The 14,992-nt window shown below is 39.2% G+C and overlaps 1 protein-coding gene across 1 annotated transcript; it reads left to right on the top strand.

Moving 5' to 3' along the window:
* Positions 1-3,713: 3,713 nt before the first annotated feature.
* On the top strand, positions 3,714-7,317 carry LOC129974623 (uncharacterized). Its single transcript, XM_056087565.1, has 4 exons — positions 3,714-4,328; positions 4,429-5,078; positions 5,187-5,593; positions 7,235-7,317. The coding sequence occupies exons 1-4, from the start codon at positions 3,714-3,716 to the stop codon at positions 7,315-7,317; spliced, it is 1,755 nt and encodes a 584-aa protein (XP_055943540.1).
* Positions 7,318-14,992: the final 7,675 nt, after the last annotated feature.

Here is a 14,992-nt window from a genome sequence, read left to right as displayed (position 1 = left end):
GATGACAGGAGTTCTAGGTGTTTGCAATAATTACCTATTGGATTAGATTGTTTGGATTTATATTGGCTCAATAGACCAAGGTGGTGATTATGCTGCATCAAACCAGCACCATGGCAATCATTTTCTAATAAGAGTAAGGTAAGAAAAAGAAAGAATTTTCTTAGGAAGCAAGAGTGGTTGAAAGAAATACAATCTCTTACCGAGTCCAAACCATTTCTAATGATGAGATATACTTCTTTAGTGGGATTCGGGCTTAATAAAGAAAATTCCTTGATTATCCACGAATATGCAATTGCAAAATAATAATTTGGCGAATTAGAAAATGGCCTTGAGAAATACAAAGGCATTAAAAATAGTAGCCAATAAATATAAATCATAGCAATTTTTACTTATACTCAGACAGTATGAGCACCCCTCAGGGGCTCACCTACTACAGGTGAGTACGGGTGTCCCAATCCCGAGGTACCCAGGGGTCTTTACTCCCTTTAGGTTTACTCTCCTCTGCGCCTTCTTCTGTCTTCTTTTTTTTTCTTTCCCTCGAGGGTAGGCGAGGGAGCTCACCATGAGAAGCTGTCGCCGCTCTGTTTGCTTCCTGCTTCTCATGGACAGCAAATACCCCCACGTGTTTGCCATGCGTGGCAACCCATTAGACGGGTGGTGCACTGTGGTCCCCAGTGTCTCAATCGGCTGGTCGCTAGCCACCGGAGTGGTTAGTTTGCTAGGGGTCAAGCGAAGGGGTTACTCCTTGGGCTTGGCGTTAAGGGTGGTCACTGTCCCCGGGGGTAACTCCCAGCATATAGGTACCAGTTAGCATTATGGTAAGTGCTGAGGCTAGGAACATCTAGAGCCAGTTACTGCCATCCCTTGTAGGGCTCCGTGGTGGGCGATGCCGCTGGGCCTGAATCCCCATCAATATCGTATGGGCAAAAAAAACTTTGCTCTCTTCAGTGGGCATCATTTTGTAACGCAATCTCGTGAAAAACATTTTGATTCATTGTTTATTATTCAAAGAATATCGACTGATAAACAAACGTTTCATACGGTATCGCCGTTTTTAGTTGAAAAAGCAATTTCCAGTACTATTGGTGAAGTTAACTCGATTCGAAAATTGCGCTCAGGAGACTTGCTTGTGGAAGTCAATTCCCGCAAACAAGCTCAACAACTTATAAAACTTTAAGCATTGGCAACCATCCCTGTAAATGTGAGTGCTCATAGATCACTCAATTCGTCCAAAGGTGTTATAACCTGCTGAGAACTGCTGAATGTTCCTATGGAGGAAATAATAGAAAAATTGAAGTCTCAAGGAGTAACAGAAGTTCGCCGTATAAAAATTCGACGAGATGGGAAGCTCCTGGAAACGAAGCATCTGATCCTCACTTCCAATTCTCCAAAAGCACCAGAGTCAATAAAGGCAGGTTATATGAAACTACCTGTGAGACCTTTCATCCCCAATCCCTTAAGATGTTTTAACTGCCAGCGCTTTGGCCATTCCAAAACTAACTGCCGCGGAACACAAACTTGCGCCCGTTGTGCGGTAGCTGGCCATGAAAGTACTGATTGCGCATCTAAAGAAAAATGCATAAATTGCAAGGGTGACCATACCTCTTTCTCGAGATCCTGCCCCAAATGGAAATTAGAGAAAGAGATTATTACAACCAAAGTTAAAAAAGGTATTTCTTTTCCTGAAGCAAGACGCTTGGTTCTAGCACAAACTCCTATGGAAGGACGTAGCTATGCATCTGTAACAAAATCCCTGAAAACATCTGAAGTACAAACAAACCCTGTAATAATCCTATCGAATGATTCAGATTCTGATTTAATTTCTAGTCCAACAAAAGAAAAAGCTGCAACTGATTTAAAGAAAAGAAGAACTGTCTCTAGGGCACAGAAGGCCTTGACATTGAAAATTTCAAAGAAGGGTACTTCTCTTAAGGATTTAAAATCCCGTAGATCGGTTGCTCTTGAGATGGGCAAAGTAAGCCTTGCAACTAAGGATTTGCCTACTCTGTTTGGTAATCCTTCAACTTCTGAGCTGCTAAAAATGCACCCTTCTGATGAGGAAGATGATGATCTCCAAATGAGTTGCGACCAACCAGCAACTCCACTCACTGATGTTGATAATAGTCCTCCTCCCACTTTTTAATGGTCAGTTTTCTCTCCTGGAATTGTCGTGGAATCAGGACAAAAATTGAGGACATTAAAGCTCTTATAAATTCTACTCATCCTGTTTGCGTTGCGCTTCAAGAAACTTTCTTGAAGCCGGATGTTAACTTGAAGCTACGTGGTTATAACTGTGTGAGAAAAGATAATGATACTGGCAGGTTCTTTTCTGGTGGAGTGTGCATTTTGACCTCCAACCTTTATCCTAGTACAGTTCTTAACATACACACTCCTTTGCAAGCTGTAGCTGTACAAGTGCACGTGAAAACCTTGGTAACTGTTTGCTGCATATATTTACCACCAAACGAAATTGTCTCTCAAAATGACCTTAATATTTTGGTTAATCAGCTTCCAGCACCTTTCATATTATTAGGTGACTTGAATGGCCATAGTACTTTGTGGGGCTCTAACACTACCAATTCCCGTGGGCGACAGATAGAACAATTCATTTCTGATAACTGTCTCTGTCTGCTCAATAATAACGAAAAGACGTACTTCCATGAACCTACTGGTACTTTCCATTCTCTTGATCTCGCTATTTGCTCTCCGGCAATTCTCCCATTATTGAATTTGGCAGTTGAGAGTGATTTACATAATAGCGACCATTTTCCTCTTATCATCTCTCATGATGATAATAGCAATTTGGTGCAAAGCCCATCAACATATATTTTCCAAAAAGCAGATTGGGATGCATTTACTAAGCGTGCATTGATCACAGAGGCAATGATTTCATATGCCGATATTAGAGAGGCTGTTCAAAATGTCACTAACTGTATTATTAAGGCTGCTGACGCTTCAATTCCAAAGCGTACCCCTCTTTCACGCAAATTTCGCAAACCATGGTGGAATGATGCATGTCGCAATGCTTATAAAGAACAAAGGAAACGTTGGGATATTTTCCGAAGGTATCCTACCACGGAAAATCTCATAGCATTTAAAAAAGTGAGAGCAAATGCTCGTAGAATTCGGCGTCGCAGTCAAAAAGAATCTTGGCACAGATTTATATCAACAATCACTTCCAGTACATCTAGTGCTCAATTATGGAAGAAAGTTAAAGCGGCAAACGGAATGTATAAAGAATTCGCTTTCCCCATCTTAAATATAGAAACGGCTTCATATTCCTCGCCACTTGATATTGCAAACGTTATCGGCGAAACCTTCGATGACGTTTCAAGCTCTGTTTCTAATAATCCTGTTTTTCGTGCGGTTAAGAGACAAGCCGAGCAAGTGCCATTGAAGTATCGAACCCGCAGGGTATTTTCTTATAACTGTAAATTTAAGATGTTAGAATTAAGGAAAGCTCTTTCTCATACTCGAGACACTAGCCCAGGTGTCGACGGGATTACCTACAGTATGCTTCGCCATTTAGACGAAACCTCTCTTTTGCATCTCCTGAACTTGTTCAACAGAATTTTTCAAGTGAGCAAATTTTTCCTGAACAATGGTATGAAGCCATTGTGATACCTATCCTTAAACCTGGGAAGGTTCCTACCAATCCCTCAAACTATAGGCCAATTGCTTTAACTAGTTGTCTCTGTAAAACGCTCGAACGCATGGTAAATGCCCGTTTACTCTATGAACTGGAGAAAAATGGGTATATTTCACCTTTCCAAAGTGGTTTCCGTCGAGGACGTTCTACCAGTGACAACTTAATTAGGCTTGAATCTCAGATTCGGAATGCGTTTGATATAGAAAAGGCGTACGATCGTACGTGGCGGTATGGTATTCTCCGTGCCTTAGGTGATTTTGGTTTTAAGGGTAACTTGCCAGTTTTTATTCAAAATTTTTTAAAATTTCGTACATTTCGAGTCCGTATTGGTAATACATTTTCTCATCATTTTATTCAAAATGAGGGTGTTCCTCAAGGAAGTGTTTTGAGTGTTACCCTTTTTATTCTTCATATAAGCAAAATCCTTCATGTTTTGCCATCATCGGTTTGTGGAACATTATATGTGGATGATTTACAAATCTCCTGTCAGGGGTCTAACATGAATTTAATAGAGCGACAACTCCAGAGAGCTGTTAACAAACTTATTTCATGGTGTGACGAGAATGGGCATACTCTATCCCCTGAGAAGAGCCGTTGCGTACACTTTTGTCGGAAACGGAGTCTACACCCTGATCCTGTGATACAAATTCGAGGTGTTGATATTCCAGTCGTTGAAGAGGTACGTTTCTTGGGTGTCATATTTGACCGGAAACTCACTTTCCTTCCGCATGTCCTTCACTTGCGAAAGAAGTGTGAAAAATCCCTCAACATCCTAAAAGTCCTCTCAACTACCAGATGGGGGGGCAGATCGAACATCTCTACTTCGTATCTATCAGTCTGTTATTCTATCAAGAATTGATTATGGATGCGAAATATATGGTACAGCTCGTTCTAGTGTTCTCCGAAATTTAGACACAGTATACAACAGTGCTTTGCGTATCTGTTCTGGAGCCTTTCGTACATCACCAGTTCATAGTTTATATGTGATTTGTCATCAACTTCCACTTCATCTGAGACGAAAAAAATTATCTGAACTATATTTTTTCCGTATTGAATCTTTTATCAATCACCCTATTCGTCGAGTGAATTTACCTATTGGTTTGGGACGATTATATAATGCACGTCCTTCTAATATCCTACCTTTTCGTGAAAGGATAACAAGGACTTTCGCTGATCCAGGAATTTTAAATCTGCAGGTTCATAATACTACCGCTTATGCTTTGCCGCCCTGGGATATACCAGAAATATCATATCTTAACCCTTTTCTCGCTTATGACAAGTCTGCCACTTCATCTGTTGTCTTTCAACAACTTTTTCTATATCACCGCAATGAATATTCTACACACATTCCTGTTTTTACGGATGGCTCAAAGACAGCTTATCAAGTAGGTTGTGCTGTCGTCATTGCTGAGGACGCAAGCAGCTTTCAGTTGAGTACTTTGTGTTCAGTTTTAACTGCTGAACTAATGGCAATTATGATTGCTCTTGAAAAAATTTCTAATCTTAGTGACCATAAATTCTGCATTTATTCTGATAGTATGAGTGCTCTGGAGGCCCTCAGCCATCCTCACACCAAAACACATCCAGTAGCTGTAGATATCCTTCATCTTTGGAGAAACTTGCAAGCTCGGAACTACCAAATTCTATTTTGTTGGTTACCTGGCCATGTTGGCATTGTTGGCAATGAATCTGCCGATGCTGCAGCAAAGACAGCATCCACTTCTCTACAACGAGCTATTCCATACACTGATTTCAAAAAATATATTTCTCAACGTATTTTCTGTCTATGGAAAGAATCATGGGATTTGCAGATTTCTAATAAACTGCATTCTCTTCAATCTGACATTACTCTGTGGCCAGTTGTGCCAATACGCGAGTTGGACGTCAAATTGACTCGGCTTCGCATTGGCCATACTCGCCTCACACATAAACATCTTCTATTTGGTGAGCGATGCCCAGTCTGTAATGAGTGTCATGTTAATTTAACTGTCATTCATATTTTATCAGAATGTCCAATTTTTAATTCTCATCGATTACGTTTATTCGGTAAATCATCTTCAAACATTCATGATTTGGTGGGAGAACATCCCCACCCAAATATTTTTACTTTCTTGAAAGAAATTGGTGTTTTCCATTTTATTTAACTTGTTCAATTTTATCTCCACATTTCTTGGTTTTTGCAAATTTTACTTTAACTTTTTAGAACTTCACTGAATATTTTTTATCTTCAACCATATGTTTGGCGCAGCATGGCCAGATATGGCTCTTGTGCCACAAAATCAGAAATAACTTAACAGACAGTATGAGCGCTCTTGTTTCTCTCCACCAACCCCAAAATTCTAAGCCCCCTTTGATTTAGAATATAATTCATGTTTTACGGAATTCCAGGAATATTCAGATTTTATTTTGGAGGATCCCTGGTCACGTCGATATAAAAGGATGCAGCAAAAATAGCATTTACTTTATTATAGCGGACAATTCCTTATTGTGATATAAAGAAGAGATATTTTTCCTACATACGTCTATAATAGCATACATTTTGGGATTTTCATATCTCAAATAAATTACATAACATTAAATCCCACATAAATCCATGGCCAATTGCTGCGGTGCATGAACTTGATGTTAAATTGATTCGACTCCCCATAGACCACACACACTTCACACATAAACATCTTTTGTTGAAAACATCTTTTGTTCGGTGAAAGATGCCCTTTATACACATCATGCAATGTTGATTTTATGATCATTCATATTTTAACCGAATGCCATTTTTTTAAACACCAACGATTACGTTTTTTTGGTGCATCGTCGCCGCATTTGTGACTTGGTGGGAAAACGTCCACATAGTAATCTTTATAGATATTTGAAGACCATTGGTTTTTTTCCCCACACATTTGAAATTTTATTGCTTTTCTATGTATCTTCCGATTTCTTTTATTCTGGAATTTATGCTAATTAAACCATTTTTCAATTCTGATATTTAAAATTTTAACTCTTATTCATATCTCTAACCACATGTTTGGCGCAGCATGGCCAAATAGGGCCTTTGTGCCATTAAACCTGAAATACAACTACTACTTCTTACTGCAAATTCCTGTATATCATTCATATAATTTGATTATATTTTATTTTATTAATGAATATGTTAACAGAAATAGAAAAAAAAGTTAAAGAATGTTTTAACATAATATTAAAAGAAATTGCATCTAAATTGTTTTTAGAAATCAGGACAGTTAAAAGATTATCCAATTCGTAAAATAATTCATCTCATTACCTAGTAAGGTTTTAAATCTTTCTCTTCTTATTTTGAAATTTTCACAGTTACTAAGTTTTGTGGATGATAAGCATAAGCATTTATAGGACTTGAGTAAAAACATTTGCTGATCAGATTATAATGAATCTTTTTCCTGAAGATGAATTTCCCCTCCGGGTCCCATCTTCTTCAGGTGTGATGGGCTTCTCGTTCTAGATGAGCCCTAGTAATCTGGTCTACCATCTGGATTCTTCTCCGGCATTTGCTTTAGTAAGGCTAACCAACCAATTAGATTCCTCTCCCTTTTAGTTGTTGCTTTTTTCTTTCAGCTTTCCTTTTCTCGACGGTAAGGTCGGGCGAGGTAGCTCTCTGTGAGAAGCCATCACCACCTAGTTTGATTCTTGCTTCTTAATGGATAGCCAAAAACCTCACGTGGTGACCGGGCCTGACGACCCATTAGACGGGTGGTGCACTTTAGTCACCAGTGTAGCAATCGGTCGGTAGCAAGTCCCCTGTGCGATTACTCTGCTAGGAATCAAGCGAAGGGGTCACTTCTTGGGTTTGGCTCTAAGGGTGGTAACTGTCATCGAGGGTGACTCCCAGTATATGGGTCTCGATTAGCTCTATGTAATCGAGTAGTATTTGTAGTGCATGTGTGACCTTGTATTATTACAGGTTTTAGAACCTGGAACATCAGTGACTTTAACAGCATGGTAATCTTAGTTTTATCACTTGATAATCAGAATTTGTGTTTAAATTGCCCAGTAGCTCAAAACTAAATAATTTTCAAGATTATGTGCCACTCTATTAATAAAATCGCGATCCTTCAACAAATAAAACTAGTATCAGTAAAAATATATCAGTTTTACATCGTGATTAGAAAAATGTACAAATGGAAAGTTTCGATTATGTGATTATCGATTATCAATATCCTTCAACTGATTTCATCAGTATTAAAAAAAAAGAAAATTATCGCAGATGGTTGACTCTACTTCAAGCCGCAGAATATCAATCGACGTATTCATACTGTGGAATATACATTACTTTGTTTGTTTACTATTTGGTTTACCCATTGGAAATTTTCATCTTCAAAAGTAAGTAATTTTGATACTGGAATTCTTTTTTAGTAATACACTTTTACATATATAATACATTATGTTTAAAAAAATATTAACTTGTACTACAGGGACAGAAACTATTGTTGAAGTGGATTTGGATATTAAATTATTTTTTAATGTAATATCAGGCAAAGTAAATGAGTATTTATGATTATTGATCTGATCAAGTTTATTTTGCCATTAAACCTGTATTTCAGTCCAGTCATTGCTTGGCACAGTATAACCAAATATGGTATTTTTGCCATTAATCCGCAAACAAACAATTTCCATCCAGTCAGATAGTTGGATCTATACAAATGAAAATATTTCAGATCAGAAGAGACTTTAATTTGAATACCAAATTCAAAGAAGTTGGCCCCTCAGGGGCTCACCTACTATAGGTGAGTACGGGTGTCCCAATCCCGAGGTACCCAGGGATCTTTACTCCCTTTCAGTTCGCTCTCCTCTCCGCCTTCTGCTGTCTGCTATGTATTTCCTTCCCTCGACGGCAAGCGAGGGAGCTCTCCATGAGAGGCTGTCGCCGCTCTGTTTGCTTCTTGCTTCTCATGGACAGCCAATGTCCCACGTGTTGGCCGTGCGTGGCGACCCATTTGAAAGACGGGTGGTGTACTGTGGTCCCCTGTACATCAATCGGCTGGTAGTTAGTCACCTGAGTGGCTAGTCTGCTAGGGATCAAGCGAAGGGGTTACTCCTTGGGCTTGGCGTTAAGGGTGGTCACTGTCCCCGGGGGTAACTCCGAGCGTATAGGTTCCGGCTAGCACCAAGGTAAGCGCCGAGGCTGGGAATGGCCAGAGCCGGTGGCTGCCTTCCCTTGTTGGGCTCCGTGGTGGGCGGTGCCGTCGGGCCCGAATCACTGTCAATATCGTATGGCTCCTCCCAAGAAGGGTCCCTTTAGTGGGCGTCATTCTGTTCCAACTACATTTATTTCTTCTCATCATTTTGATTCCTTTTTTGTCATTAAACGCATTTCGGAGAAAAATGAAACTTTCGCAACAGTGTCTCCTTTCCTTGTCCAAAAAGCTATTTCAGCAACAATCGGTGAAGTATCATTCATTAAGAAGATGCGTTCTGGAGATTTATTGGTAGAAGTAAATTCTCGTAAACAATCCCTGAATATTCAAAAACTGAAAGCCTTGGCTACAATAGCTATTAGTGTAAGTCCTCACCAGTCGATGAATACCTGTAAAGGAGTAATTACATGCGGTGAATTACTGAATGTACCTCTAGAGGAAATAACATCAGAGATGAAATCGCAAGGAGTTATACACGTCCGTCGTATTTCTATTAGACGTGATGGTGAACTCCTTGAGACTAAACATCATGTTTTAACATTCAAATCGCCAAAATTACCCGAAAATGTATATGCAGGTTACATACGATTACCTGTCAGGCCTTACATCCCTAATCCACTCCGATGTTTTCAGTGTCAGAGATTCGGCCATTCAAAAGTTAATTGCCGCGGGACACTCGCATGTGCCCGATGTGCTGAAAGAGGGCATGATAGCCAGCAATGTGCTGCACTAGAAAAGTGCGTTAATTGTGGCGGCAATCATCCTTCTTATGCTCGATCCTGCCCGAGATGGATACTTGAAAAACAGGTTGTGACAGTTAAAATTAAAGAAAACTTGTCATATCCTGAAGCCCGACGTCGGATACAAACTGAAACTCCTACTGCTGGTGTTAGCTATGCATCCGCAGTTAAAAAATCATTTTGCAAAAATTGTTCATGCAATAATTGTAAAAAGAATTTATCAGAACCAAAAACTGATGACAAACAAGAGTCCGATACAGAAAACTCCACAACCAGTACAGCTGAAACTTCTCGAACCGAAACAATCAAACCAAAACCAAAGAGAAAATTGCAATCTTCACTAACTTTGAAATTAGCTAAACGTGGACTTACACAAAAAGACCTTAGCTCAAAATTTAAAAAATCAACAACAAAAAATTCCGTCGCCCTAGGGATGGCGAAGAAGGGTGTCGCCCATAAGGACTTGCCGTCCATTTTTGGTGGCACGATAAATAGTGCAGACATCAAATTGCACCCATCTGAGGATGAAGATGACCTGGAGATGAGTTGTGAGTTTTCAGCAACTCGTACCAAAGCTTCTAATAATTCTCTTTTAAAACCTGTCTCTTAATGGGTACCTTCCTCTCTTGGAATTGTCGTGGCATTCCAAACTTCATGAAATTAAATCAATTTTAAACAAATTTCATCCAATCTGTTTTGGTGTTCAAGAAACATTCTTGACACCCAACATTCCAATTAAATTGCGTGGATACAATTGTGTTCGGAAGGATACAGACACGGGATCTCACAGTTCTGGTGGCGTCTGTATCTTCACATCTAATTTGTATCTTAGCACACCTCTAAATTTGCATACCTCTCTTCAGGCTGTGGCTGTGCAAGTGCATACACAAGCGCTGGTCACAGTCTGCTGCATTTATCTTCCGCCAAATAATGTTATTTGTCAACGAGAACTCGACAATTTGATTGACCAACTTCCTTTGCCTTTTTTGCTCGTAGGTGATTTCAATGGCCATAGTGTTTTATGGGGTTCAAACAGTACAAACTCTCGTGGGCAGCAGATTGAACAGTTTATTTCTAATAACTGTCTCTGCTTGCTGAATAATGACGAAAAGACATACTTCCATGAGCCCACACGTACCTTCCATAGTCTAGACTTGGCCATATGTTCTCCTGAACTTCTGCCAATGCTAACCTTTGAGGTTAGCAACGATCTATATAATAGTGACCATTTTCCTATTATTGTCTGCCATGCTGATAGCGGCGGTGCGACTTTCTGTCCTCCGCGTTTTCTATTCCAGCGGGCAGACTGGATTGCTTTTAAGCAGCTGGCGGAAATCACCGAGTCTATGGTCAATACTGCAGACATTACGGAAGCAATGCGTCTCACCGTTGAAGCCATTTTGAATGCTGCAAACACCTGTATCCCAAAGTCTTCCCTACGGCCCCGCAAATTTCGTAGACCTTGGTGGAACGAAGCCTGCCGCGACAGTCATAAGAACCAAAAACGACTTTGGAATATATTTCGAAGGTACCCTACGACAGAGAACTTAGTAGCTTTTAAAAGAGCAAAAGCCATTGCACGTTGCATCCGCCGTCGATGTCAGAGGGAATCGTGGATTAGTTTTGTTTCTTCCATCACATCAAACACTTCCAGTAGAACCTTGTGGAAGAAGGTAAAGGCTGCTAATGGTATCCATAGTGAATCCTCTATTCCTATTTTAAGAACAGGAAATATGACGCACTTCGCTCCATTAGACATAGCAAATATTCTCGGTCAAGCATTTGCACAAGTTTCCGCTATCGATTCTTACAGCCCTGCCTTTCTGGCAACTAAGAATCGTGCGGAAAGACTGCCATTGCGTTTTAATGACCGAAGTACTTTTCTTTACAACTGTAAGTTTAGTATGTATGAATTGGAAGCAGCATTATCGAAGACCCACGATACCAGCCCCGGGCCAGATGGAATTACGTATAATATGCTTCGCCATTTAAATTCAATTTCCCTTTCCAATCTGTTATTGCTATTCAACAGAATTTGGACTGAGCAAATTTACCCAGCTCAATGGCACGAGGCTACTGTAATTCCTATCCTAAAACCTGGCAAAGATTCATCAAACCCTCTGAATTACCGACCAATTGCCCTGACGAATTGTATATGTAAAACTTTTGAGCGCATGGTCAATGCCCGCCTTATGTACGAATTAGAGAGACATGGATGCATCTCCCCGTTGCAGAGTGGTTTCCGCAGAGGCAGATCTACATTTGATAACCTCATTTTACTGGAAACCCAGATACGCAACACATTTGTTAGGAGGAATCACCTTGTCTCCATATTTTTCGATATTGAGAAGGCATACGACCGAGCATGGCGCTATGGCATACTTTCGACACTTTATAATTTTGGTTTTAGGGGAAATCTTCCCACATTTTTACAGAACTTTTTATCACATCGGACTTTCAGAGTCCGTGTAGGCAACTTTTATTCTGATTCTTTTATTCAGGCTGAGGGAGTTCCGCAGGGAAGTGTCCTCAGTGTTACACTTTTTATTGTTCATATTAGTCAAGTTTTGTCTGTTTTACCTTCATCTGTTCATGGAACTCTTTACGTTGATGATCTGCAGATCTCTTGCCAAGGCTGCAGTATAAATCTCATTGAGCGTCAATTACAGAATGCAGTTAATAAAGTGGTAACTTGGTGCAACAACAATGGGCACGCGATCTCTCCCGAGAAGAGTAGGTGTATTCACTTCTGCCGAAAGCGAACCATTCATTCGGATCCAAATATCTATATTCAAAATGTACTCATTCCTGTGGTGAGTGAAGTGCGGTTTTTGGGAGTGATATTCGATAGAAAGCTTACATTTCTTCCACATATTTTGGACCTGCGGAAGAGATGCGAGAAAACGTTAAATATATTGAAGGTGCTCTCCAGAACATCATGGGGAGCTGATCGAACCTCCCTACTCCGTATTTATCAAGCGATTATCCTCTCCCGCATTGACTACGGCTGCATGGTGTATGGTTCTGCACGCCCTACAGTTTTGCGGCGACTGGACACCATCCACCACACTGCTCTGAGGATCTGCTCCGGAGCATTTCGTACTTCTCCAGTTGAGAGTTTGTATGTCATTTGTCACCAGTTACCTCTAAATTTGAGGCGTAAAAAGATATCAGTTTCATTCTATTTCCGCACACAGTCCGTGCCTCATCACCCCATTTGTTGCAACAGGTTTCCAGTTGCTCTCCGTAGACTTTATGGTGCCCGTCCTGCTTGCATTCTGCCATTCTGTGAGAGAATCAAACCCATACTACACGACTCGGACCTCAACGATGTAAGAATCAAAGTTAACGACCCATTTATGTTTCCACCTTGGGATATCCCTCAATTTTCTTTTTTGAATCCCTTCACTGGTTTCGACAAATCGTCAACAGCTCCTGTGGTGTTCCAACAGCTCTTTTTGCTTCATCGCTATCGGTATTCTTCGTTTGTTCCAATTTTCACGGACGGCTCAAAATCAGCTGGACATGTTGGTTGTGGTATTGTACTGCCTTCTGATACACTGAGCCACCGTCTTCATAATTGCTGCTCTGTTTTTACTGCTGAATTGATGGCAATTTTCTGTGCACTCCAGAAAATTTCTCCTTCTCTACAGCGTAATTTCATCATTTACTCCGATAGCATGAGTGCTTTAGAAATGTTGTCTAGCTATAATAATTGTATGCACCCCATTGCTAACCGCATTTTACTCATTTTGCGCTCTTTGAAAAATGATGGTTTTAATATTATATTTTGTTGGGTTCCGAGTCATGTTGACATTCCAGGAAATGAAAAAGCAGATTCGGTTGCAAAATCTGCGACAGCCTTTATGAGGACAGGACTTCCATTTTGTGACGTTAAGGTGGCATTCTCCCGTCATATAAATTCCTCTTGGCAGGAGGCATGGGGTCTGCAGATCCATAATAAGTTACACTCCGTGAAACCTATCATTGGTTCTTGGCCTGTTCTTCCAATACGCGAGATCGATGTTAAATTGACTCGTCTCCGTATAGGACACACTAGATACACTCACAGGCATCTCATTTTTGGTGACAGGAAGCCAGTGTGCCCTACATGCCATGTTGATTTTAGTATAAAACACATTTTGATTGAATGCCCTGTATTTAACCATCAACGTATATATTACTTTCATACATCATCAGTAACTTTACAGGACTTGGTGGGTGAAAAATTCCACCCAAATATTTTTAACTTTTTAAAAGCCATTCATTTTTATACTTGTATTTAGCACTTTTCACCTTTTGTGTTTTGCATTGTCTCATTGTTTTACATTTTCATATGTTAACACATATGTTTATTTTGTAATATCGTATATTTAATTTTTACAATACTATCTTTTATAAAGTTCTATATTAATATAGATTTTAATATTTGGCTTTCATTTTACCGTTTGATTGGCGCAGTATAACCAAATATGGTTCTTGTGCCATAAAACAACAAACAACAAACAAACATCAAAGAAGTTGGACTGGCTGAATCTTGCAACTCAGAGAAAGATATTAAAAAGAGTCAGTCAGAGAGTAGTCAGAGAGAAAGATATTAAAAAACTCAAGTCTAAAATTATATGTATGTTTTTAATAACCAGAAACAGATATTATGCCTTGTGAAGAATTAAATTTCTTTTCAGATACAAAATTACTAGCATTTAATTTAAAATAGTTTGGAAAAAAATTATCTACGATTTATCTCACTAAGCTCGGAACACTTGAAAAAAAAAGGTTTTCTAAATTTTACTGATTTCACGACTTGTTGGAAGAAATTTTTCCGATTGACCCTCCACCCACTCCGGAAATTATGCGTTTATTAATTAAGAGTGAAATAAAATTATCACAATTATCTAGTTTACATGATCTTAAAAACAATGCTTAAAGTAATTTGAGAAACTTGATTTAAAAGTTTATACTAAGAATGTTACTACAGATATAAAAATTTATATGTATAATTTGTTCTTCAGATATTTTATTTTTTAATCTGACTCCTCCAGGAATCATATACTGAAGTTCATTAAAGTTATCCAAATAAATATATTTCCTCTTTTAAGATTTGAAAGTCTGGCTACCAGCCTCTTTCCTCTAACTGCATAATTAATCCATTAAATTCCGTCGATTAGCAGACTTCTTTCTCTGAACAAACTGCTAGAGATACGTTTGTTCATATTTAATCCAACTTTCGATGCAACATCTTAAAAGTCGTGTCACTAATATTTGTTTATTCAACTACTTTCTTGAACAAACGAATAGTGAACTGAGAAGAGCTGAAATTGAACTTAAAAGTATGCTATTTACCTGCTTTCTTAGATTAAATATTTGCGTAAGCACATGCTTACAAGGAAGTAAGCATTTAAATCGTTGTGATTCTTAATGTCTTAGCCATTAAATAA

This window comes from Argiope bruennichi, chromosome 1 (genome assembly GCF_947563725.1).
Source record: "Argiope bruennichi chromosome 1, qqArgBrue1.1, whole genome shotgun sequence".
NCBI lineage: Eukaryota > Metazoa > Arthropoda > Arachnida > Araneae > Araneidae > Argiope > Argiope bruennichi.
This window is presented reverse-complemented; position numbering and strand designations above follow the sequence as displayed.